At 41.9% G+C, this 23,837-nt stretch overlaps 1 protein-coding gene across 1 annotated transcript in view; it reads right to left on the reverse strand.

Moving 5' to 3' along the window:
• Nucleotides 1–23,837, reverse strand: part of PTPRT (protein tyrosine phosphatase receptor type T) — a 1,804,620-nt gene that overhangs the window by 150,247 nt on the left and 1,630,536 nt on the right. Inside the window, exon 22 of the mRNA XM_069243772.1 lies at nt 6,946–7,022. Within this exon, the coding sequence (XP_069099873.1) occupies nt 6,946–7,022 (77 nt within the window). The remainder of the gene's footprint in view (nt 1–6,945; nt 7,023–23,837) is intronic.

Here is a 23,837-nt window from a genome sequence, read left to right on the forward strand (position 1 = left end):
ATCAGGATGTACATGGCCCATCAAGTCACACCTAAGAAACCACTGTGTGTGGCTGTCTAGAGGGAATGCAAAAAGCCAAGTTGTCACCCACACCGGAAGAGTGATCACATACAGGAAGCAGGCACCAAATAGCTAAAGTTAGAAAATGCCAAGTTTCTAAAAGTGGCATTTTCAGAATTAGACCTTAAAATCCAACTTCATCATAAGGTGTGATTCCAAAGTGTGATTCCAGAGACACCAAACATGAAAAACTTATCTCTTCCAGATTGTGAATTACACGTATATGATGTAATAAGGTAACCCTAATGTCATCCTATGGGAAAAATAGACAACGACATTGGGAGTTTTTTACTACCAGGACATGAAAAAGTACATGTCCTGCCTTTTAAATACATTGCACCCTGCCCTCTGAGTTGTCCAGGGCATACCTTAGGGGTGACTTATATATATAAAAAGGGACGGTTTGGACTGGTGACAGGGTGTTTTTTAACAGGTTGACATGGCAGTGCAAACTGCATATACTGCCTCTGTAATGGCAGGCCCGAGATATGGTTTAAAGGGCTACCTAAGTGGGTGTCACAATCAGTGCTGCAGGCCCACAAGTAGCATTTAATGTATAGGTCCTGGGCACATGGTGCACTTTATAAGGAATTTATAAGTAAATTAAATATGCTAATAGGGGATAAGGTAATATAATGATGTTTAGGGGAGGGAGCACAAGCACTTTGGCACTGGTTAGCAGTGATAAAGTGTATAGAGACCTAAAGCCAGCAAAAAAGAGGTCAGATGAGCAGAGGAAGAAGGCAAAAAGTTAGGGGGAAGAGATTCTTGTAAACATGCCCTAAGTGAGACAGAAGACACTTACTTATTTCAGATAATGTGGTTGGTTTGATTCAAACCTTCAGGTATGTCAGATCTGATGTATATTAGCTCACCATTAGGCTCTACCAGTGCAAGGATAATGTAAAAGGGAACCGGAGGCATATTAGACGTTAGAAGGAAAAACAGAGGACATAGGAATTGGTAATGGCAGAAGGCAACAGGCTGAACAGGAGGGAAGCAGACCAGGGCCAGAGCAATGCATAGGCAGTGAGGACAGCTGCCTAGGGCCTCACACTCAAACCACCAACAAGGGGCCCACCATTGCACCACAGTTGGGGCATGGTATGCCAGTCATCTTGTGCCCCCTGCCAAAAAAACCTAGAATCATCCCTGACTACAGGAACATGACTGTTCTTTTTCTGTGCATAGCATCATCTCTCTGCTGATTCAGATAAACACTACAAACAATACAAAGCTCACCACAACAATGCCATTTATACTGCTAAGCCCTTTTTATTATGTATTTGACATCTCATTTTCATAGGTGCCTAATAGCAATTATTTCTGCAGCACTAGGTCACCCAATCTCAAACAGTAGCCCCGTCCCCTGGGCCTCACAGCCATTGTGTAGTGGGGTGAGGCCTAGGGGAGGGGATGAGCCCAACTGCAGTAGATACATTCTACAGGTTTGTCCTAGAATCAAACCTCCTGTCCTCCTGTCCTCCTGTCCAGAAAGAGGCCCAGTAGGACACCCATTATCCTGCATTTTAATTCCCCCGCAGTTTTAACCCTCTCAGACAACAAGCAATTCTTACACTTTCAGCCCTTTATGAGCCGTACAAAAGTGCTTGTAGGTGGTTAAAAGCGAGGAGCTGCAGCACAAAAGGGGGCTGCACAAAGCATCTTCAAGTGCATGATCATCTACAGGGATGTAAACAGCCCTGAATGTGTGAACTAATCCTAGGCTGGGGGCAGCACTCCAAGTAAGCTCTAAGGGCCATATTTATACTTTTTGACGCACAGCTGCGCCAACGCAGTTGTGCGTCAAAAAATTTAACGCCGGCTAACGCCATTCCAAAGCGCCATGCGGGCGCCTTATTTATGGAATGACGTTAGCCGGCAGAGCTGACTGGTGTGCGTCAAAAAAAATGACCCACACCAGGCAGCGCCGTCGTAGGGGTAAATGGAGCTTGGGCGTCAAAAAATGGGGCAAGTCGGTCTGAGGCAAAAAATCTGCCTCAACCCGATTTGCGTCATTTTTTTTTACTCCCAACCCCCATTGAAATGACTCCTGTCTTAGCACAGACAGGAGTCATGCCCCCTTGCCCGAATAACCATGCCCAGGGGACTTATGTCCCCTGGGCATGGTCATTGGGCATAGTGGCATGTAGGGGGACACAAATCAGGCCCCCCTATGCCACAAAAAAATAAAAAATAAATTACTTACCTGAACTTACCTTAAGTTCCCTGGGATGGGTCCCTCCATCCTTGGGCGTCCTCCTGGGGTGGGCAAGGGTGACTGGGGGTGTCCCTGGGGGCATGGGAGGGCACCTCTGGGCTCCTTCCGAGCCCACAGGTCCCTTAACGCCTGTCCTGACCAGGCGTTAAAAAATGATGCAAAGGCGGCTGGACGTCATTTTTTTTGACCCGCCCACTCCCGTGCGTCATTTTTGCACTGGAGTTTAAATAAGGCGCACGTGCCTTGGAGTCATTTTTTAGACGGGAACGCCTACCTTGCATATCATTAACGCAAGGTAGGTGTCCACGCTAAAAAATGACGCAAACTCCAAGATCTTTGGCGCTAGACCGGTCTAACGCCAAAGTATAAATATGGAGTTAGCATTGCGTAGGATTTGCGTAAAAAAAAACTACGCAATTCCGGCGCAAACAGAGTATAAATATGCCCCTTAGAATCTATTTCTTCCCTAAAATCAGTGGACAGAAATGCAGAGAGTTTTCATATGTCCAGATTCAAATAGTTTGTAACATTAGTAGACTCAAGTCTGCACTCACAGTCAGTTTTGCTGTAGAAGCTATACATTTACAATTGCATTGAATGTTGGTGAATATGACATGTGATGTAGCACTTCTCCCGTCAACCAGGTAACATATAGTCCATTTTTTATTTACACGCTTAGTAGCAGCTTTTAAATCTTGCAAACAATGGAAGGGGAGAAATAGCATTGAAAAAGTGTTTGGCCAAAAGCACACCATTTGGCTAAATGGGCAACCAGGACTTGAACCATGTCTCTTAGTTCATTTACAACTATTTCACTGGACCACAAATGGAGTGGCAGTGATTCTGATGGCAGGGCCAAGGGACTGCCCTTCCCATGTATATGTTACTTTGGCTTTCGGATACCATTGTTTCCTAGCATATGAGTTAAAGTAGTAAAGCTAAAATTAGAAGTTATTTGGCAGTATCGTTATAGATACTGGTATTTACCATTCGTGTTTCAAATCTTAAGACTATTTTATTGCATTTGTATAGCAGAGGTTTTAAATTTCTAAACTTTTCTCTCCAAATTTACAACAGAAGCAGTTAAGGCTTACTCTGGGAGGTGGCAAAGTGATTAGAAAGCAAATACAATATGAATAGTATTCAGAGTTGATCTACTCATTCCCCAGCTGAGTTACCATTTAAGATGGCCTGATTTGGAGGGGACATCAGAATGACAACTCAAAAATGTACTAAGTGAATTTTGCCCCCTGCTCCAGAACAATGTGTACTGTCTCCATGTGCACACATAATCCTCCGAAGTAATAATGGAAAGGTGGCCACCTTAACTGGTACTTGCAGCATTAGACCATGATTCTGAGGGCTTATCACATTGGCCTCTCAGCACTAGAACATATCTATGAGGCCCAGGGGATGAGGCAACATTCCCTTGGCTCTCACAGTGCTAGAACATGGCTGGATGTCACAGGTGGGGGGTGGGACTCCGTCTTCTGGGCCTCTCAGCACTAGACCAAGGTTGTGAGGCCTAGGGAAGTGGGTGCCTCCCACTTCCCTTGGCCTCATAGTTGTGGTGTAGTACTGCAAGGCCTAGGGGAGGGCTCTCCCTACCTGGACTCCTTGTCTGGGCTCAATTGCAACTTCCCCACAACATGGTAACAAGACTTTGACGAGTATTTTTCCAGAATACAGATCTTAGGCATAGTTAATCAGTCCGTGAAGCGGCCTTTAAGCTTTTGCGGCTATACATCAACATATGGGATAGAGTCAGGTTTATCTAACAAGCACACTTTCAAATAATTCTGTGATGAGAAACTAACTAGAAAAGCGTTAGAGATCGATAGAGCTTTTTGTAAATGTGTAAATGCGTTTATGTAATGGGAGTTTAAAGAAAGATCAGATAAACTTTAAAAAGTCTATCAAAAACGTTATAAAAGGGTGGTCCTGTGCGAAAATGAGTAAAACGCATCACATATAGATAGTGTATATGTTATGAAATGCATAGGAGAATCCCAATAGAACATACAAGTATTAATGCTGCTTGTAATGCATGGTGGCAGAAGCTGATTAAATAAATGCCGTTGGTCAGAAATAAAAAAAAAAATGCAGCTTGCCGCCTGGCTTGGAATGCGTGCTGAATGAAAGAGTTGAAGTAAATAAAGTGCAGGAGAAACAAATAATTATAGCCAATCCTGGTTCCCGAATATATTTAATCAAATAGGTTATAGAAGTAATGCCAAAATTAGGAGTCATTATGCCCAAAAAATGAAGAAATCATACTTCTCGCAAGCACAGTACAAATGGGTGCTGAGAAGATACCATTCACGCTTTTGATGTGTACAGCAGGCGAACACTTAATCAACATGCGAAAAGTAACTGCGTAAATGGGTCAATTCAATGTAACATTTCAGTAAGTTCAGACAATAAATTTTAAAAATTCATCCAACAAACACTTTATAAAGGGGTGGTTCGACGAGGTGATTTAAAGGCATCCGAGATAGCTGCTGTAAATATTGTGAAATGCGTTGGAAAAATGGAAAATCCTAAAAAAACATACAATTATCAACCCTGCTTTAAATGCAGGTTAAAAGAAGACAATTAAATAATTGGCATTGGTCAAAGCCAAAAAAATGCAGCTTGCCAACAGATATGAAAATCTGTCAGAAATCATGCTTTAAATACGTGCAGTCATCGGACAAGGCAAAACAAATATTGTCAGAAAACACCCTTTAAACGCAGAAGTGGATGAAAACGGTACTTGGGCCTCGGGACACTTATTAGGGCAAACACAAAAAGGAGCAAACATTAGTAAATGCAAGAAAATAGTGTGCCAGCCAATAGAAATGGAGAAAAATTAAGTGGCGAGCGCAGGGCCCAATGAAAGCAAGGAAAACAAGAGATATATTTAATGCAATAGATTTCACAAGCACAGCACATGGCAAAACCTAAAAAATAATAAAAGAAATGGCAGCCAGGAAAGAGTCTGCTCATAACATCCCTTTGATGTGTTCTCTCCACCCAATTTTAGATGCACCCTGGTGTACCACCCAGGAGGGTCCCACTTTCTGCTGCTCCTCCTCTAGAATTATGTTTTGCAAATAGATAGTTTACACAACTGATACCAGAATTTTACCAGGAGTTGAGACCTATACCACACGTGCAGTGCTTAGTTAGTAATACAAAAGTGCAGTACCCAAAAATTATCTGAGAAGGTTGCCATTACCATTGGCTAGCGCTGTCCACAGAAAGTTGTAGTAGTGCACAATTGCTCTTCCCCTTTCTCTGAAATATTGCTTGTTACAACACTCCAATGTCCCAAACTAGATTTGTGTAAGACACTAGAATAAAGAAAATACATTACATTTTGGAAATTGTTTCAAATAAAGAATTTAGACCTTTGTCCGAAAAGGATTGGCCATGAGTTGTTCCATGTCTGGTATAACTTTCAACTTGTAGAGCACTGATTTCCTTAATTGATTCTGTTTTTTGTAGTATGACACATAACACCATGATGGTTGAGGGACTTGTTCTTAAAAAAGGAATGCCCCATTTGAGCAACAAACTACTCTATCCTTCTTGTCCCTAATGGTAGGTTAGCAACATCTTCCGGTATGGTGATCAGCTGAAGGCGCACTAGAAGTATAGTGCTGGCTAGGCTACCGTGTCTCAAACTAGCAAATTTCAGGAGAACCAGTCGCATTCCCTGCTTGAGGGTGTGATGCGCCTTGGAGAATCCCAATGTAGCATTGAAGTCACTGCTACTTTGCCATTGTTGCAAAGCACTGTTCAAATAAAAAGGTGTGCAATTACTCCACAACTAGTAGTGTTGCTCGGCCGCTGCAGTTCTTTTGTGCTAAATGTACAACTAAGCAGACACCTCACAATAAGTGCAATAATAATTGTAAGCATCTCACTTAAGCCCTTGTGCTCTGAAAATAGTTCTGTCGCTGAGCCCAGCAAACACCTTTGCAAAACAAGCATTCAGTGTGTGCATTTCCTTGTATTACATCACCGCCCTAACCAATGTGAACTAAAATGGAGATGCTCTTCCTAAAGAAGTCGAGAAGAAAAATATCTTAATTTATTTCAGAAACTCTGTCCAGCACCAGAGCTTCAGTATGAAGTTTCAAGTTTGGTATTGTAGGGAAACTGAAATTTGAGATGTTTTTAAAGCTCGGAGAGACAGTTGTGCTGTAAAAAGAAAAGTGTAAATCAACAACAAATTGGTCCATAATGCAGAAGCCTACATGTTTCTTGCTTCTCAATAGATACTACTATAGTAAAAAGAACTTGTTTTATGTGCGTCATGAATAGGAATGTTAATATGGTAATACATATTGACCTAAAATGTAATTTATTAACCTTGTTTATGCAAAGTCCCAGAATAGTCACTGATGCAACTATATTGAATTGTTAAAATGATGCTTATTTATTTTAAACTATTGATAGAGTGTGAGCTATTGCTCCTACTGGGAGATCTTGACACTCAGCCAAATGGCAACTACATCCTGGAGCAAAATGTCTGTCAACAAACTCCACACAAGGAGGTGTTTGGGGTTAAACAGGTTTTACAGTAGTTTATGGATCCTTCAAAGACTAGAGGCACAGTGCATGCAAGTGCTCAGTGTTTTCCGTCAACAGAAATTGGATTGGCATAGTATACTTACATCCAGATAGTTTGCATTGATGTAGTCTGAGTGTGGGTCTCCATCAACCAACTGCAGCCTCACCCTAGAATGGTCATCTGAAGAAAGGACAAGAACGCAATTAGTATCTCACTGTTACATAATAGTCACAAATAAGGCATTTTTTCCAGGCTAACCAGACTATTCTCAAAGGTGACCTTAGATATAGACATGAGAATATGGACTGGAAGATAGTGATAGTTGGAAGCTAATGGAGGACACACAATGTAGCAACCGGGACTCGATTACAGGAATCTATGAAGTTATGAAACAGGGATAAATAGACATTTTGGTTGTGGAACGGATGCAAAGGTAAATCTGGGCATGCACCTGGGTCCAGAGCAGAGACTGGACACCAAATATGGGATGCATCTGGAATGGATTAGTTGCAGATAAGGGATTAGTTGGTCTACTGTGTGTCTGAAAGACATGATTCGGGATTTTCTTTTTTTTAAATATACCTCAAGGAATTACAGAGTTTTATATAAGAGAAGATCTTTACTTAACCTACAGAGATTTATGGTGCTGAAGGAGAGATGGGTCTCCATCAGGCCTTGTTCGAGATATGGTATAGTTCACAAAGGATCAGAGTCTGGCAGTTCATTTTGATATGTTGATCTGAACCAGGAATTTATAAAGGACTAGTCTATATATGGTACCTTGGTTCCAATGGAATGTTAAACTAGGAGATGATTTCTGTGAGGATTTAGCATTGAAGGCTTTGTCTGCCCCATTCACATCCTGAGCAGTGGCCTCCTTACTAGTCATTATTTTCGTATTCTCATGAACACATCGTGGCCAAAGGCAGACTCATTCCATTTGTATAATTGCGTGCACTCCAATCATAGCATTGGTCAGTGCAAAGGCAGAAGCTAACTCAAGAGAGAGCGTAGTCTGATTGGTTTGCTGAAAATCCAAACCTGAATGTATCGCAGAATATTTATTGATGATGACACTTTTTATTTGACATTCAGAACATGTGAAGAGAGTGCTAAAAGTAGAAGTGTGACATGCCATTTATTTATTTTATTGGTTTGGTACTGTTGGATTTGTACTGTCTGAAGAGTTATCCCCAAACTGTTTCTCTTTACCCTCCTGTTTTCTAAGCCATTTTTGTTAAATGTTAGGAATGTGCTCACTGTACCACTGCCAACCAGTGCTAAATTCTTGGGAGTGAGCCTAAAGTGCTATGCCAGCCCAGCTGTTGTCCTGTGAGCCAAACTGATTCAGCTTATCTCTTCACAACCGCATTGGAACTGCACCAGAGCTACACATCCCCAAAGCTGAACCTCACATTGCAGTCCACAGTCTGCTCATAACCGCCACTGCACACCCAGCCTAGATGCAGGATCTCACAAAGCTCCACAGACCAGGAATTAAGGTACTGAGTTCAGCGTACCAACTGCAACCCTGTATAGGGGCCATGCTCCATCATGTTTGGCCTGAACTTGAGACTTTTTCCTGGTCCGGCATGACCAGATAACCCAATAGGCACTTTGTGCTTCTTAGCAACGTTTTCACTTAAAAACCTTGAGATTACATATCTCCGGTTCTACTGATTAGATTTTTGTTGTTTTGGTGTCAGAGGGAAACATCGTTAAGAACAATGCCTTTACCACACAAATGCGTTGGCAACGATGCCTTCACTATGCATAAGTCTTTAAAAAGCATGCCTTTACCACCCATGCTTTTACTACAAATATATCTTTACCATGCATGTCTTTACAACAAATTTTGTTTTAAAGGCAGCAATGGTAAAAGTACATGCGTGGTAAAGGTTTTATAGCTAAGTATTTTTTTTATTTTGTGAAGGCATGAATGGTAAAGGTTTATGCGTGGTAAAGGTTTTGCAGGTAAGATAGGTAAGTATTAAGTGGTTTAAATATATGTATATATATATATATATATATATATATATATATATATATATATATATATATATCGTTTTTAGGGTGGGTAATGGTTGTTGGGTGGGTATGGCACTTTTTAGGTTTTAGGATGAGTATGGGTTTTGGGGTGGTAACGAGTTTTTAGGTTTTAGGGTGTGTATTGATTTTAGGGTGTTAAGGGCATTTTATGTTTTAGGGTGGGTATGGGTTTTGGGGTGGTAAGGGCATTTGTAGGTTTTAGGGAGTGTATGGGTTTTGGGTGATAAGGGCATTTTTAGGTTTTATGGTTTGCATGGAATTTAGGGTGGTAAGGGCATTTTTAGGTTTTAGGGTGGGTATGGGCTTTAGGGTGGTAAGGTCATTTTTATGTTTTGGGTGGGTGTGGGCTTTTGGATGGTTAGGGGTGTTTGGGATTTAGGGTGGGTATGGGTTTTGGGGTGGTAAGGAGTGTTTAGGGCTTAGGGTGGGTATGGGTCTTTAGGTGGTGAGGGAGATTTTAGGGTTAGGATGGGTAGGGTTTGTGGGTGGCAAGGTGTGAGTGCGTGAGTGTGTACATATATTTAAATATATCCACAAATATGTATATATTTCAGACAAAGATGAGAAAAAAAATTAATGGACAAACAGGATTAAGCCTCAGGTCGCATCCTTATTTTTAGAAGAAAATTTGATAATGTTGTCAAACAGTTTTAGCAAGGAGGGATGTTGCGACAACAGGAATTCGTGACATCGGAATCAGGGTCTGAAATTTATTCAGAACCAGATGAGCCGCCAAATGTGAGTAATAAAGATCCATTGCTACTGTCTACCATTGATGAGTATAATTTTCTACGGAAAAGCAGAGGCCCATGGGGAAAACCATGGCCAGGAGGAAAAGGCGACAGCAATGGAAAAGGTGGAAGACTAGGATAGGAAGGCAAGTGAAGCAAGACAGTAGCCCCACTTAGGAGATCAACACGACAAATAAAGAAGAAATAATGGGTGAGAACCAACTAACTGTTATCAATTTGTCTTCACATGAACTAAACGAGGGGGAACAATCTCTTTTAGAATTAGGTTTGTCCTTTTATCAGGTAGCGAATATGTACTATTTTTGCCCCAAACTTAAGCTGTTGAAAATCTTTGCACAGCAAAAGGATAGACCTGAGAAAATTCACAGCACTGGCTCCTGTATAGATCATACTTTTGATGAATTATGTCTGAGTGATTTTGGGGGACTTATGGCTTTACATGAATTGGAGAATGGGGGGCTTACCTTTGAGACATAGAGGAATTTCTTGGTATCCATGAATTTTTAATTAGTTAGAACGGACAGTAATCCTTGCAGACCTAAATCTAGATGTAACCAGAATTCCCCACATGATAGCATAGATACTTTTCATGAAGTGGTAGTTAGAGATCTTCTGAGATTATGGCAAAAGAGTGATAATTGTTTTGCTGAGAACCTGACTACATCCCAGGAATTGGCTTTGCACACATTGTAACAGGACTCTAATATAGTGATTGAACATTCTGATAAAGGGGTAAATGTAGTACTATGGGATTTTGAATAATATCTATGGGAGGCTGATTGTCAACCTACAAGTTTGAGTGACTATGAGAACTCTTCATATGAGATCTACAAAACAGTCTATTTCCCGTTATCATTGTCAGCTTAGTGATTGGAGGGGACGGGGTCTGCTTAGTGCAAATGAATTTCAGTTTCTATATGCACAGAAACATGTGGTGCCATGTTTTTACAAGCTTCCTAAAATACATGAGGATAAGACCAACCCCACTGGAAAACCTGTCATTTCAGCCAATAGTAGTCTCTTTTTCATTTGTTACCTTATGTTTTGAGTCTACCTTCGTATTGTAGGGACAGTGCTGAATTTATTTTAAAAATTTGAGGAGGTACCGTGGTAGCCCACATATCTCCTCCTCACTATTGATGCAATGTCATTGTACACCTACATTGATCATAAGCTGGAGATTGGAGCATGCAGATAAGTTTTTAGAGATAAAGCTATCTACTTGTATGATCATACAATGATGTTTCTGGACATGTTGAATTTCTTTCTAAGCCATAATTTATTTCCTTTTAACAAAAAATGATACAGACAGGTTATTGGAACAGCGATGGGAAGTTGCTTTGCACCAAGTCTTTCAGGTATCTTCATGGTGTGGTGGGAGCAACAAAATATTTGGGCAGAGGAAAATGAAGAATGGACCAAACATATCGCACTTTGGATAAGATATATCAATGACATGTTTGTCATTTGGGATGGTCCCTGTGGACTTTCTGTCATTTATTTCACATAATGAGTGGAATTTGTTTTTTACACATCAGATACATGATACTGTAAGTGATTTTTTGGATGTACATGTAGAGATCAAAGAAGGTAAAGTCCAGACTTCTCTTCATCGAAAAAAGACAGTGGGCAATAGTTTGATGCATGCACATAGCCATCATGCAACCAAGTTGAAGTGGAGTACCCCTATGGGGAACTGTTTAGGGCTAGATGGAAATGCTACAGCACTGAGGCCTTTGAGAAAGAGAAGGCTGCTGTGTTATGTAGATTTCAGGCAAGAGGTTATCCTAGTAGAGTACTTATAGCAGCCAAAGAGAGAGTGAGCACAGTTTCCAGAAAATATATTTTTGTCAAGAAACCCAGAGTCATTAGTGACGAGGGGAGGGTGAGACTGATTACAACTTACAATGTGGAATCACAGGAAATTAGGAGAATAATTTCCAAACATTGGCATCTAGTCAAATCGGATTCTGTGATTGGTCATAAAGTGTCACCCCATCCTCTCATTAGTTAGAGAAAATGATGGTCAGTCAGAGACATGCTGGTACACAGTGATTTTAAAAGGGATGCCAAGCATGGTGGTTAGTTAATGCAACAGAGGGGGTTCTACAAATATGGGAAGTGTAAAGCGTGCAGGGGGTAGCAAGAGTATTAAGACTTATCTTCTGCCCGATGGACAGAAGCTTCAGATTAGCAAGTTCATCACATGTACTAGTGATTTCTGTGTTTATGTTCTCATATGCCCATGTGGTTTACGTTATGTGGGCAGTACCATTTTTCTGGTGAAGAAATGGATTCTGGAAAATTTGAGAGCTATTAGAAATCATTATCAGAGTTATCCGGTTGCGAGATATTGGCAACAAGTGCATTCCTAAAATCCTGATACGCTCTCTTTCTTTGGGATTGACAGAGTGGTGACAACTATGAGAGAAGGCAACAGAGAAAGAAAACTTTGTATAATGGAGTCAGAGTACATTGTACGTCTCAACTGTAAGGCCCAGAAGGGATTAACTCTGATCAGGAATTTTCCCTACATATTGGCTGAAGCCTATTCTCTGTGTTAAAGAAAAAGTACTCAGAGGTTTCTCACTTCATTTACATTATGATGGAATCTTGTTTGTATTATGAACCGATGTATTCTTGTGCACTGCATTCCACTCTTTATATATTATTGTGAGTGTACTGAGTTTTGACAATTTGGTGTTGGGTTTTTAGTTGATTTGTTTTATGTTTACATTTGATAAGGAGGACTATACAACCACCGGGCCATAATGATTTTGAAGTTTTTGGAATACATACTAAATTGGGAGTGTATACTATGGAATATTTCTATGCTTTGATCAAGTTTTTCAATCATGACATAGGAGTTATCATTGAGTGAGCCTTTGATGATGTTTATTAAATATCTAGTCATTAAATTTAGAATTCACTGTTTGAAGGATAAATTGAATCTGTGGAGGAAAGGTAATTCCTGTATTTAAAAAATGGTATTGATGCAATATATAATTCTTATCCGTATGGCATGTAGTCTTTCCTCTATGAGAATGGAGAAGAGTCTTTCTATTATTTCTGTTGTGATAAGTTTTATTAGTTTTTATGGGTGGTGGTGCAATCATTTGTTGAACTGGCTGTAAAGAAGATGTCAGTTGAGATCAAAACGCATTGCCAATAAGTTATCTTTCACAGATAGCAAGCCTTGGAGTGCAAGCTTTTTGGTGCATGCGATACGCGGCACTCTTCTTTTGTAAATGTTTGGGGGCTGCTGGCATTCGCAACTCGCACTGACCCCGCTTTGGTGGATGTTCCTGGGAGATGCCAGATTTGGCATTTTATATATATCATAGGTTATACATATCAGTTTACTTTTTACCACACATATTTCTTTACCAACCATTCCTTTAGAGCTAAATTTTCCTGGTAAATGTATGTATGTGAAAGGCATTTGCGTGGTAAAATACTTTCGCTGTAAGTGAATGCGTGGTTATTACTTATGTGTTGTAATTACCACATTGTAAAGTCATGCGTGGTAATTGCATGCTTGGTCCATCATACAACCATGACAGAAAATGTATTAGCCTTTACTCTTTTTTCTAAAGTGGAGTGGGATTTCTCTTGTTTTGTGTTTTCATTGTTTCGAGTGCTGCATAAATACTTTACACATTGCCGCTGCTAAGTTAAGCCTCGCTGATTTTGTGCCATCCTACCAGAGGGTTGAGCATAGGTTAATTTGGGGCCTGCTTGTGTCTCACCCTGACAGAGATTTTGGTTGCTGCTTGAGTAGGGTTTCACCCCCTCAACCAGTGACTCAATTCCCAACAGGTACATTTTACATTTTGTGCAAATTATAGTACATGGTGAAAGAGAGAAAATCCTTCTGAAACATATAGCTTATCCACACCACTTTTCAAAAATGTAACAAAGAAAGAGGTGGCATCTGCTTGGATGTAGACTATAATGCGTGATGTGTAATGTGACATTTTGCCAATTTTACACATTTTGTTTGATATAAAATTCACAAATTTTGCTAAATGTATGAGTCTAATTAACATTTTGCACTGGCCTTCTATCAACCTGCCCATCGTGTTCCAAATTAATGTGAGAATTTCCTTCATAACAAGATTCTACACTTTTCAATCTCCAGTCTTACTTGACTCTTGAACAATGTTTAGACTTTTGAGCTAGCAAGGCTTAATAAAGTGACAAAATCAAACACTTTATTGTAATGTTAAAATAAATCCTAAAAAACTTAGGGCCAGATTTAATAAAGGTGGCGCTGCACCCAGTGCAGCGCCACTTTTCTTGCACTACTTAGCGCACCCCCTAATGCCACCATGTGTGCGCCATATCTAAGATGCGGTGCACGTTGGTGGTAATTAGGGAACTATCATCAGAATTTTTGACGTTAGTTCAGAGCTTTGCAGGATTAGAGTCAAGAATATTTACGCTAATCCTGCAAAGCTCATTGAGGCCCATTGTAAACAATGCTGTGTCTCTGAGCAGGTATTAAAAGTGCCGAAAAAAATGATGCAACGAGATCTCTTAGATTTCTTTGCACCATTTTGTCAGCCCCCCACCCTCCCCAGCCTGGGAATGCCCCCTTTGCATAAATAATGCATGGTGCACGCATAATGTAGAGCAAAGGGTTACAAACTTGCGAAATGCATGCATTATGACACTTTGTAAATTTATCACAGCGATTTTGACCCTGATGAGGCGCAAGGAGGTGCTGGGGGCTCTTTAAACTACCCCTTAATTCCAATGACTTAACGTGTCGGTAGACTGTCAAAAGGTATCGCAAGGATATGTTCCCGAGGCCATTGCGGTCATGTCAAGTGAGAGTTCTTGCTCAGCGATCGACACTGAGCACTATTTATGGCATCCAGCACATCCCTAGAATTTTGGGCTGCGGAGTTATTTGACTTATTAGGTCCCTTTGAGGATTGAGGTTTCTAGCCATTTACATAGGTATAATAATATAGTTGTCTAGATGACAATAGTGCCATACTGAAAAAAAAAGGTGAAGACTTGAAACTGTGATACATAGAATCAAAGTAAGCTATGCAAAACTTTTGTTTTACTGGCGCATTCGGTTGTAATTCGAGAAAAACACATTAAACGAAATGTGTGAAATGTTTACTGCTTTGTGGGATGGCAAATTGTATTGGAGTTTTGCCCTCCGAAAAATGGTTTAAGTGGAAAATGTTTCTTCACGAATGTTTGTGAACCACTACTCTGCTGGCCTTCCATATGACATTTTTTGTGCAAGGTATAATCTCACAGAGCAAAGTTACTCAAGAAGCAAGCAAAATTCATTTAATGTAATGTGTATGATCTTGTGAACATTACACATACTTTGGTGGCAAATTTTTAACTTCTCCAAACTAAATGCACAAAGTATTTAAAATGTACCATCCGGTAACACACAATCAGAAAGTATGTGTTCAATTATTATACTGGATTGTCCATGTGTACTGTACAGTGTTATTCACACAGTACCTGGGCGTGCCCTCTGTAAACCTTCTGTGTCTTACACAGTAACTGCCTTACTCCAGTATATTACAGATATTCTTTCGAATCCTGAAAATGTTATCAACAAATCATTATTTTCAAAACATGTTAAGCTAATTAGATCAAGGAAAACCAAAGAAGACTACAAAACCCAGATATCACACGAATGTTCAGGACTTGAGACAGTGTTTATAATGAACTGGAGGCAGATGGGCCCAGAGTATGTGAGCACCACAAATTCCTTGCTAATAATGTCACTGACTATGACTTTATGTTTATTCATGTACTAAGTAAATGGGTTTTCATAATTTTAAAAAATAGAATAAAGATATATATATATATATATATATATATATATATATATTTACTAGTAGCGGTCACCACTAGTTTTCTTATAGTGAGGGCCATGTTTCCATAGAAAAAGCATTTTTTGACTTGCCTAAATCTTTGGCACCGCTTGACGAATCTCCACGAATTTTTCAAAAAGTGTGCAGATGACTCTTGTTATGCACAGGAAGTTTCAGGGTCATCTGTTAAGCAGGGGCTGAGAAAAAGGGGGAGGTCAAAAATAAAATGCATGTTTCCCATGTTAACTCCCTTAGGAGTTTTGAATATGACTATAGCCCAAACCACTGGATGGAATTACACCAAATTTGACAGAACGCAGATTACATTTTCAGTTATTTAGTGTAAATCCGTTCAGTCGTTTTTGAGATATTAACGGGAAAAAATTGTATATCTAGGGCCACAGAACCTCAACAACTTCACCAATATTAGGAGCTTGTGCATGGAACTGCAGAGCTCTGATTGGCTGCCAACACTTCAAACCAGAAAATGTTGGCAGCTATCTTGTGACTTGGCTTCAGCTGAGTCCCAGAAGGAAAGTGGCACAGAAGGAGCCAGGTGAAGGGCACCCTGACCCCTTAGCTCTGGTGCTGGGGTGCCAGAGGGACTGCGCTGGGGTGAAAATCACTTTTTATAAAAAGAAAAATCCACAATTTTGGGACAATGTTGAACATTCACAGGAAAAATAATTAAAAAAATAAACACAGGCTCCTGCACTGGTTTTTAAGAAGCCCCTGGGAGGGGCATTTTGAAATAATGCAGGGGTACTGCGCAGGCCCCCTCCAACAGTCCTGGGAACTGCCTCCTCCCCCGTGTATTGAAATTATGAGTGTGTTATTGTTAGAAAATAGAATAAAAAAACATAGAAATTCACTTAAAAAACCAAAGGTTACAGTTATCTCAAGTAACTATAACTGGTGCCTAGGGAAACTATAACTCACGACCTTGCCACACAATGCTAATTACTTCACAAATTACCCCACTCATGGCATCTTTAGTAACATTATCGATAAAATCAATGTAATATTTACAGTAAAAGATTTGGCAAAAAAAACTGTGCATGGTTGGGGTGCGTAAGTTATAGTAAGTTCAGGTAACTATAACTGCTGAGTTTCAATGGCTTTGTGCATGTGAAATCTCAGCCTAACTATAACGTCCCTGTAACCTTTGTTTTTTCAGTGAATTTGTAGGGTTTTTAATGATATTTCCTATCCATAATGTCCCCGCAACCTTAGTCTTTTCAGTGAACTTCAAAGGTTAACTAACTGTAGCCTGTAACCTTTCAGAGTGGGTGGGTGAGTGTCTGTATAGATCAGTGAGTGAGTGTGAGAGATGCTGTATGGGTTTGTGAGTGGCTGTGTGAGTGGCTGTATGGGTCTGTGAGTGGGTGTGTGAGTAGCTGGGTGGGTGTGTGAGTGGGTTTGTGAGTGGCTTTATGGGTGTCTGAGTGGGTGTGTGAGTGGCTTTATGAGTATATACAGTGGTTGGAAAAAAGGGGCCGGGGACTCTGACGAGCTTTTGCCATTCCCGCTGTGTGGGGCTTACTGGTGGTAATAGGAGTGGTTTTTGGCCCCCAACAACCCTCAACATCCAAGGGAACTTCATCCACCAAAGTGTAGTGTACCCAGAGGGGTATTTGCATAGTAGTAGAGAAAGGGGGCAGGGCTTCTTATGAGCTCTCGGTAATCCCACTGTGTGGGAGTTACTGGTGGAAACAGGAGGAGTTTCTCCCCCCCCAGACCCTCAGCATCCAAGGGGACTTCATCCCAAATGAGTAGTGCATCAGGAGGCACACTTTCATAGTGGTGGAGAAAGGGTGTGGGGCCTCTGTCAAGCTCTCAGCAATGCTGTTGTATGGGACTTACTGGTGGTAACAGGAGGGGTTCTTTGCCCCCCAACAACACTCAGCAGCCAAGGGGACTTCAGCCCACAACAAGCAGTGCCAGGAGACGTGTCTGCAGACTGGTTAGGAAAGGGGCTGGCCCTTCAAGGTGTTCTCACCAATCCAGATGTGTGGGACTTACTGATGGTAACAGGAGGGGGACTTGTCCCCCAGTGACCCTCAGCAGCCAAGGGGAATTCATCCCCAAACGGGTAGCGTGCCTTGAGGCACGTTTGCAGAGTGGTGGAGAAAGGGGACGCAGTCTTCGACGAGCTCTCAGTTAGGCATGTCATCTATTCCTCTTTCACTGTAAATTAAAAAAATATGATTTTTGCCCTGGAGGTGGACCCCAAGACCAAGGCTAGGGGGTTAAGGTATTAGTACCCAGTGCCCTTTTCTTTTTTCTCCATTTAATTTTGGGACTCGGCTTCAGCGGAGTCTCAAAATGGCTGCCAACACTTCCTAGTCAAGTGTTGGCAGCCTATCAGATCTCAGTATGATTTCTCTGGGATCCACAGCCCTATTTATCTATATTTATTTTCCATGTAATAGCTCAAAAACTACTTAACTAATATACACCAAATAACATAAAAGGTGCTTTCTGGAGTAAAAGCTACCATTTAGCCAAATTACCTATAATTCCATCCTGCAGTTTAGGCTTCAGGCTGTAGTCATGTCTAAAATCCCCATCAGAATTTGCATGGGAAATGCACTTTTTTGTCCTCCATTGTTCTCTTGCAACCCTGCGCCATACATGGGCAAAAGATCCTGCTCAGCAGGGGTTGGCCACAGGGCATGTCCTGTGCCCAGGCCGTGTGGCAAAGCCCTTTTAACCACCCAGCTCCACACCAAGCATGACCTCCAGCTGTGGCCATGGTGGGAGTTGGCTACAGGGCCTGTCCTGCAGCCAGGCCGTGTCAAAACCCCTATAAATGCCAGCCCCACACTACACACCTCCTTCAGCCATATGCAGCTGGATTTGGCCACAGAGAGTCTTTTCTAGAATTTGATGAATGATACACTTAGACTTAGATATTTTAGTACAAATTGAAAAGAAAAATGTATTTGTCAAGCAAAAGGAGTGTGATTGCATTTTTGTATATACCTTAAATATTTTAATTTGAAAAGTAAGTAAAGCAAGAATGTGACTAATGACACACCTACACTGGTAGCCTCAACCTTTAGGGTAATGGCCTGAGACCTTAACCTCTAGGACACAGGTGACTCTTTGCAATGCAGTTTCCAGATATACATGTCGTAGTGTAGCCATTTTTAATATAGCTTTACGCACGTTAGGTTAACATAGTAGGCCTCTGTGCACTTTGCCCTAGATACATTTTATTTAGCCTCGCACTGTTATTTCACAATAACCAGTTTTACGGTCTTGTTTTATTTCTTTTTGTCACCCTGTTTGGCTTAGTTCAGCACTGTGTTCTCAAACAATGCATTCTTGCTCACCCTGTGCTTTAGTCAAGGCTACAGTCTGGTACATTGCCGGTACACGTGGTAGAAGTTTAGTCTCTAGTGTTCGTAGACGATACGCATCCTTACGTAGGGACATTTTCTTAAGACATCTGGATGTTCGTTATAAAATCACTTTCTAGTCTTAAAACATGTCCGAGGGAGATTCCGACCAGGAACCTACAACTAGATGCTGACTGCCCCGTTGCAGATGCTGTTGCTCAGGTATGAGGGTTCATGTCCTCCCTGGGGAACCTGAAAGGCAGGCTTAGATATAACTTAGAGAAAACTTAATATAGTTGCACTATGATAGCCTTATTCTTGTGCTTCACTCTCATCGTTACTATTTTAATCCTACTGTGTTGTGTCGTTCTGGTTATTGCAGCCCACGCCTTACTGTATAAAATGCAGTCGTTTTATTAAACCAATCTTTAAAACGTAAACTGCCTTTGTCATTTTTATATGAGACCATACTGTGTATGAGAGCACCGGTTGTGACCTGAGTGACCACGACTTCCCTGGGAAGTACTAAGATGTCATGCGCTCGGCTGCCCAATTGTCCCCTCCCTTCGGGAGAGATGAGGCACTGCTAGTTAGCCGGAGCATAACGCGGGTTTGGGGTGACAAGGCTCCTTTACTGTGGGTCAGACTTAGTCCCCCACACTGTGAACGATCTTGCCGCCCAAAAATCCAGTAGTCTCATTAGGATAATGAGAGCCTACGCGACAATATGACATTCAGATGTTGATGGCAAAACACTAGTAAATAAACAGATACACTGCATGAGGTACCAGGATTTCAACATTCAACCTACTGAGTTACAGACCAACAGCTTTACCAGTAGGCAGGAAGTGACACTGTTTTCTTCACATCAAAACATAACTATAATGTTTGAATCAAACATCTTGCTAGTGTGATACTTTGAAGTCATTGATTGGAGAGACCATTGCAATAACAATCTCTCTATCTTCCATGCCATTATGGGATGGAAAAGAGAGAGGTAAAGAGGGACTGGACCACTGGGGGAGCTGAAGGCTTCTGTGGTCCTAGCCAACTCCTCACGTCCTGCAGGAGCCAGCATTGGTCCCCCAAGCAGGGAGCTGCTTCAAATAGCTGCTCCCTGTTTGATGAAGCAATGTTTTAATCTGTTCCCCTGCACAAATATTTGTGTGCAGGAAAAGAGATGAAAACTCCACTTTCTGCAAGCAGGAGCTGTTTGATGTGAGAACATGAGGGGTAGTGATTCCTTTGCATCCCTATATATACAAACTCAGGTGTTCTTTAATTTCTCTAAAACTACTGAAAGGAATTACACCAAAACAAAAATGGTCACTTTCTGGACCAGGACCTACCTTTATGCCAAATTGGATGTCTTTCTGTACAGTAGTTTTGGCGCTATCGCTGTTCAAAATCCCTATGAAAAAATGAATGGAACCTTCCTTTTTCGCAGCCCCCGAGAGGGATCACTCCAAAACTTTCCAGACAGCAGCTGATGGGACTGGCAAATTATTTTGGAAAGTTTTTTGAAGATTCGACAAGAGGCACGTAAAAAACATTTTTAATATAGAATCTAGGTCCTAACTATAACTACCAATGTAGACCGCCACTAGGCAAAATATATATATATATATATATATACATATATATATATATATATATATATATATATATATATATATATATATATATATATAAATATATCAGTGAATTTCTAGTTTCTTTTTTTACTTTAAATAAGATGCCCATCACAATGCATTGAGAGGGGGCTAGACTGGACACAGGGCGTGTCCTGGCATTATGCTGCCCCCACCCCAAGCTTGCTGTTTTTGCGCCCCCTCCTTGCCATCCATTGTCCAAGTCCATACCACTGCTGCCTCATTATGTCCCTGTGTGGCTTTTGCTCGCCACTGCTCTTCTCGCCTACCTTGAACAGTTAGCTTGCTGCCCCATCCACCTCATCCTTATACTCTGTTGTCCAAGTCCATGCGCCAACCGTATCTCTGTCCTGCATGATCCTATGTGCTTCTACTGCCCTCCATTTAGCTTGATGTCCCTGCCCAACTTTTCCTGCCCTCCACTGCCCCATCATTGACCTCCTGCTTATCTTCTGTGCTTAGTTTGCTGCCCTTACCCTCCTTCCACTGCCCGCCGATGTCTGTGTGCAAGCCTCTGCTCACTTCTTTTTGCCCAGCATGTTCCATGGACCTGCCACTTCCCATCCTATCTACTCTGAGTGCTCTATTGAGCTTCCACTGCCCACCTGCCTAGCATGGTCAGATGACTGCTGCTTGTCCCTGCCACCTCCACCCTGCCTGTCTGAGTTCCATGCCTCTATCCCTTCCCTCCTGTCCTCCATGGTCCATTTTGATGCTATCCCCTTTTGCCTTCCATGCTCTGTTGTACTGCAACTGCTTCTCCTACCTGGTCTGTTGTGAAACCCCTTTTCCTGCTCTCTCTTGTATGTATACAGCCCCTACCCATCACTTCTGTCCTCCATGGTGCTTTGTGCGCACCCCTATCCTCTATATCTCTGGTCACTGTGGCCGTTGAGCTGCCAGTAACCCTCTTGCTTGTCATGCATGGTATTCTGTGCTGCCTCAGCCCCTCCTCCTGCCCTGTGTGATCAGCTTGCTGCCCCTGACTCCCACCCCATATTCCAACTTTCTTCTGTGCATATCCATTATAGTCTCATTGTTGACCTCCATAGTGTGTTGTGCTTCCAGTGCCCATCCTGTGTTCCCTCCATGGTCCGCTTGGTGCTCATGCTCTGCCCACTTCCCCCTGTCCTCTGATGTCCATGTGCAGGCCCCTATTCATTCCCTCCTGCCTTGAATGGTCCATTGCCATACCTCTGCCCCGTCCTTTCTGCCCTTCATGGTCCATTATGCTGCAACTGTCCTTCCTGTCTGTCCGGTATGGTCAGCTTGCAGCCTTTGCCACTTTCCCCTCTGTTGTCAATGTGCATTGCCCTGTCCCCTCCCTATTTTTTTTCATAGTCCGTTGCGGTGCACTGCCATCCCGCTTGACCTGTATAGTGTATTGTGCTGCTGCAACCCCTGACATCGGCCCTGGAAGGTCAGTTTGGAGCCCTTGCCCATTTCCCTCCTGCCCTCTGTTATCTGAGTTCATGTCTCTACCCCATTCCTTCTGCCCTCCATAATCCACTGTAACATACTTGCCAAAAATGTGAACTTTGAAAGAGGGAGAAAGCTGGAAACTGTTTTTCCCAACTGACTTACACTGAAAAAGAGGAGATTTCAGACAGGAAACATGTAAAATAAAGCTCTTTCGGGCGGAAAAACATCAGGAGTCTCCTGCCTAGTCTGGTCTGTTTGCATGTATGGTTGTAATGCCACTGCCTCTTCCTTCTGCCCTCATTTGTCTGTGATATTGCCACAGCCACTCTTGCCTGTCCTGCATGGTTGGTTTGTTGCCCCTGCCCCCCCTTTCCCCTGCGCTCATAGTGCCTTACGCTGCTTCTGCCCCTGCTGCCTGCCCAGAGTGGTCAACTTTTTGACTCTGCACCGTCCTCCCTGCCCTCAGTTATCCGAGTTCATGCCTCTGACCTCTCCCTCTTCACAGTATTCTAATGAACATTTTGATTGTAACATTCTATATTTAATATAAAAGTGTGCCACGCCAGATGTCATCTTGCTGTGATCAAAACTGTAATAAATAAAGCTTTTCCTTTAGAAATTATAAAAACGAGAGAGTCTTACTCCCATAGAAATGATTGTTTGTGCTTTAGTGTGTTAAAAAACTAAAATCAGGATGTATTTTCTGAGATCTTAAATAGCGACAAAGCACTTTAAAATTATTTGCTAACTCTGTTTTTTTATCCAGCTGGTTACTTGATCATATTTTACACCTAGTGGAGAGGGTCCAGGTCCAAGTTTCAATGTCAGGTCAACATCCTATGACTGTGGGCAGATCACTTAATCTCCTAATGCCTAAAACCAAAATGAATGTGTCCTTCTGTAATGTACCTGATGCTCATTAAAAGCACTCCAATACCTTTGGATCAAGTCTCCACTATATTAAACTGCAAGAAAAACAAAAAAATGTAGGGGTATATTTATACTCTGTTTGTGCCAAATTTGTGTAATTTGTTTTACGCAAACTCGGCTCAAACTTAACTCCATACTCATATTTTGACACTAGACACATCTAGGGTCAAAATATTGGAGTTTGCACCAATTTCTGGATGCATGAACATACCATGTGTCAATAAGATGCAAGGTAGGCATTCCCACCGAACAAATTGTGCTTTTCCCATAGCGCAATATTTATCAGCCATGCTAAAATGATGTACGGGTGGGTGGCGGGGCTAAGCAATGGTGCTTAGCTTGCTTAGTACCATTATTTAACGCCTGGGTCAGACCAGGTGTTAGGGGACCTGTGGACCCATTTCCATAGTTAAACACCATGAAATGGGTCCATAGGTGCCCTCCCCAAGCCCCAGAATCACCCCCACCAGAGGGACACCAGGGGATGGGGGACCCCATCACAGATAATTTCAGGTTACTATTTTTAAACAACTATTTTGTCATCTGGGGTCCTAACGTGGGTCCCCCTGCATGGCACAGAATGCAATGGCCATGCCCTGGGGACACTTGTCCCCTGTGCTGGCCATTGGGGTGGTGGGCATGACTCCTGTCTTTCCTAAGACAGATGTAATGTTTTTGGTTGTTGTGTGCCAGAAAATGGAGCTAGTGTGGTTGGAGGCATTTTTTTTTGCCTCTAGCCAGGCTAGCGTCCTTTTTTAAGGCACAACCTCCTCCTTCCCTACTGCCACCCCCACCTGGTTAGCGTCATTTTTCATGACGCTAGCTGGGCCTTACTGTCGGCTTGCACCCTTCTATTAATATGACGCCCGGCATGCGTCTGAGAATGACGCAAGCTGGAGGTAAAGGTTTTGATGCAAAACTGCACTAGTGCAGTTTTGCACCAAAAACTATAAACCTAGGAGTAAGTGTTTTACACACTTCTGTCATTGGG

Source organism: Pleurodeles waltl, chromosome 7 (genome assembly GCF_031143425.1).
Source record: "Pleurodeles waltl isolate 20211129_DDA chromosome 7, aPleWal1.hap1.20221129, whole genome shotgun sequence".
Lineage (NCBI taxonomy): Eukaryota > Metazoa > Chordata > Amphibia > Caudata > Salamandridae > Pleurodeles > Pleurodeles waltl.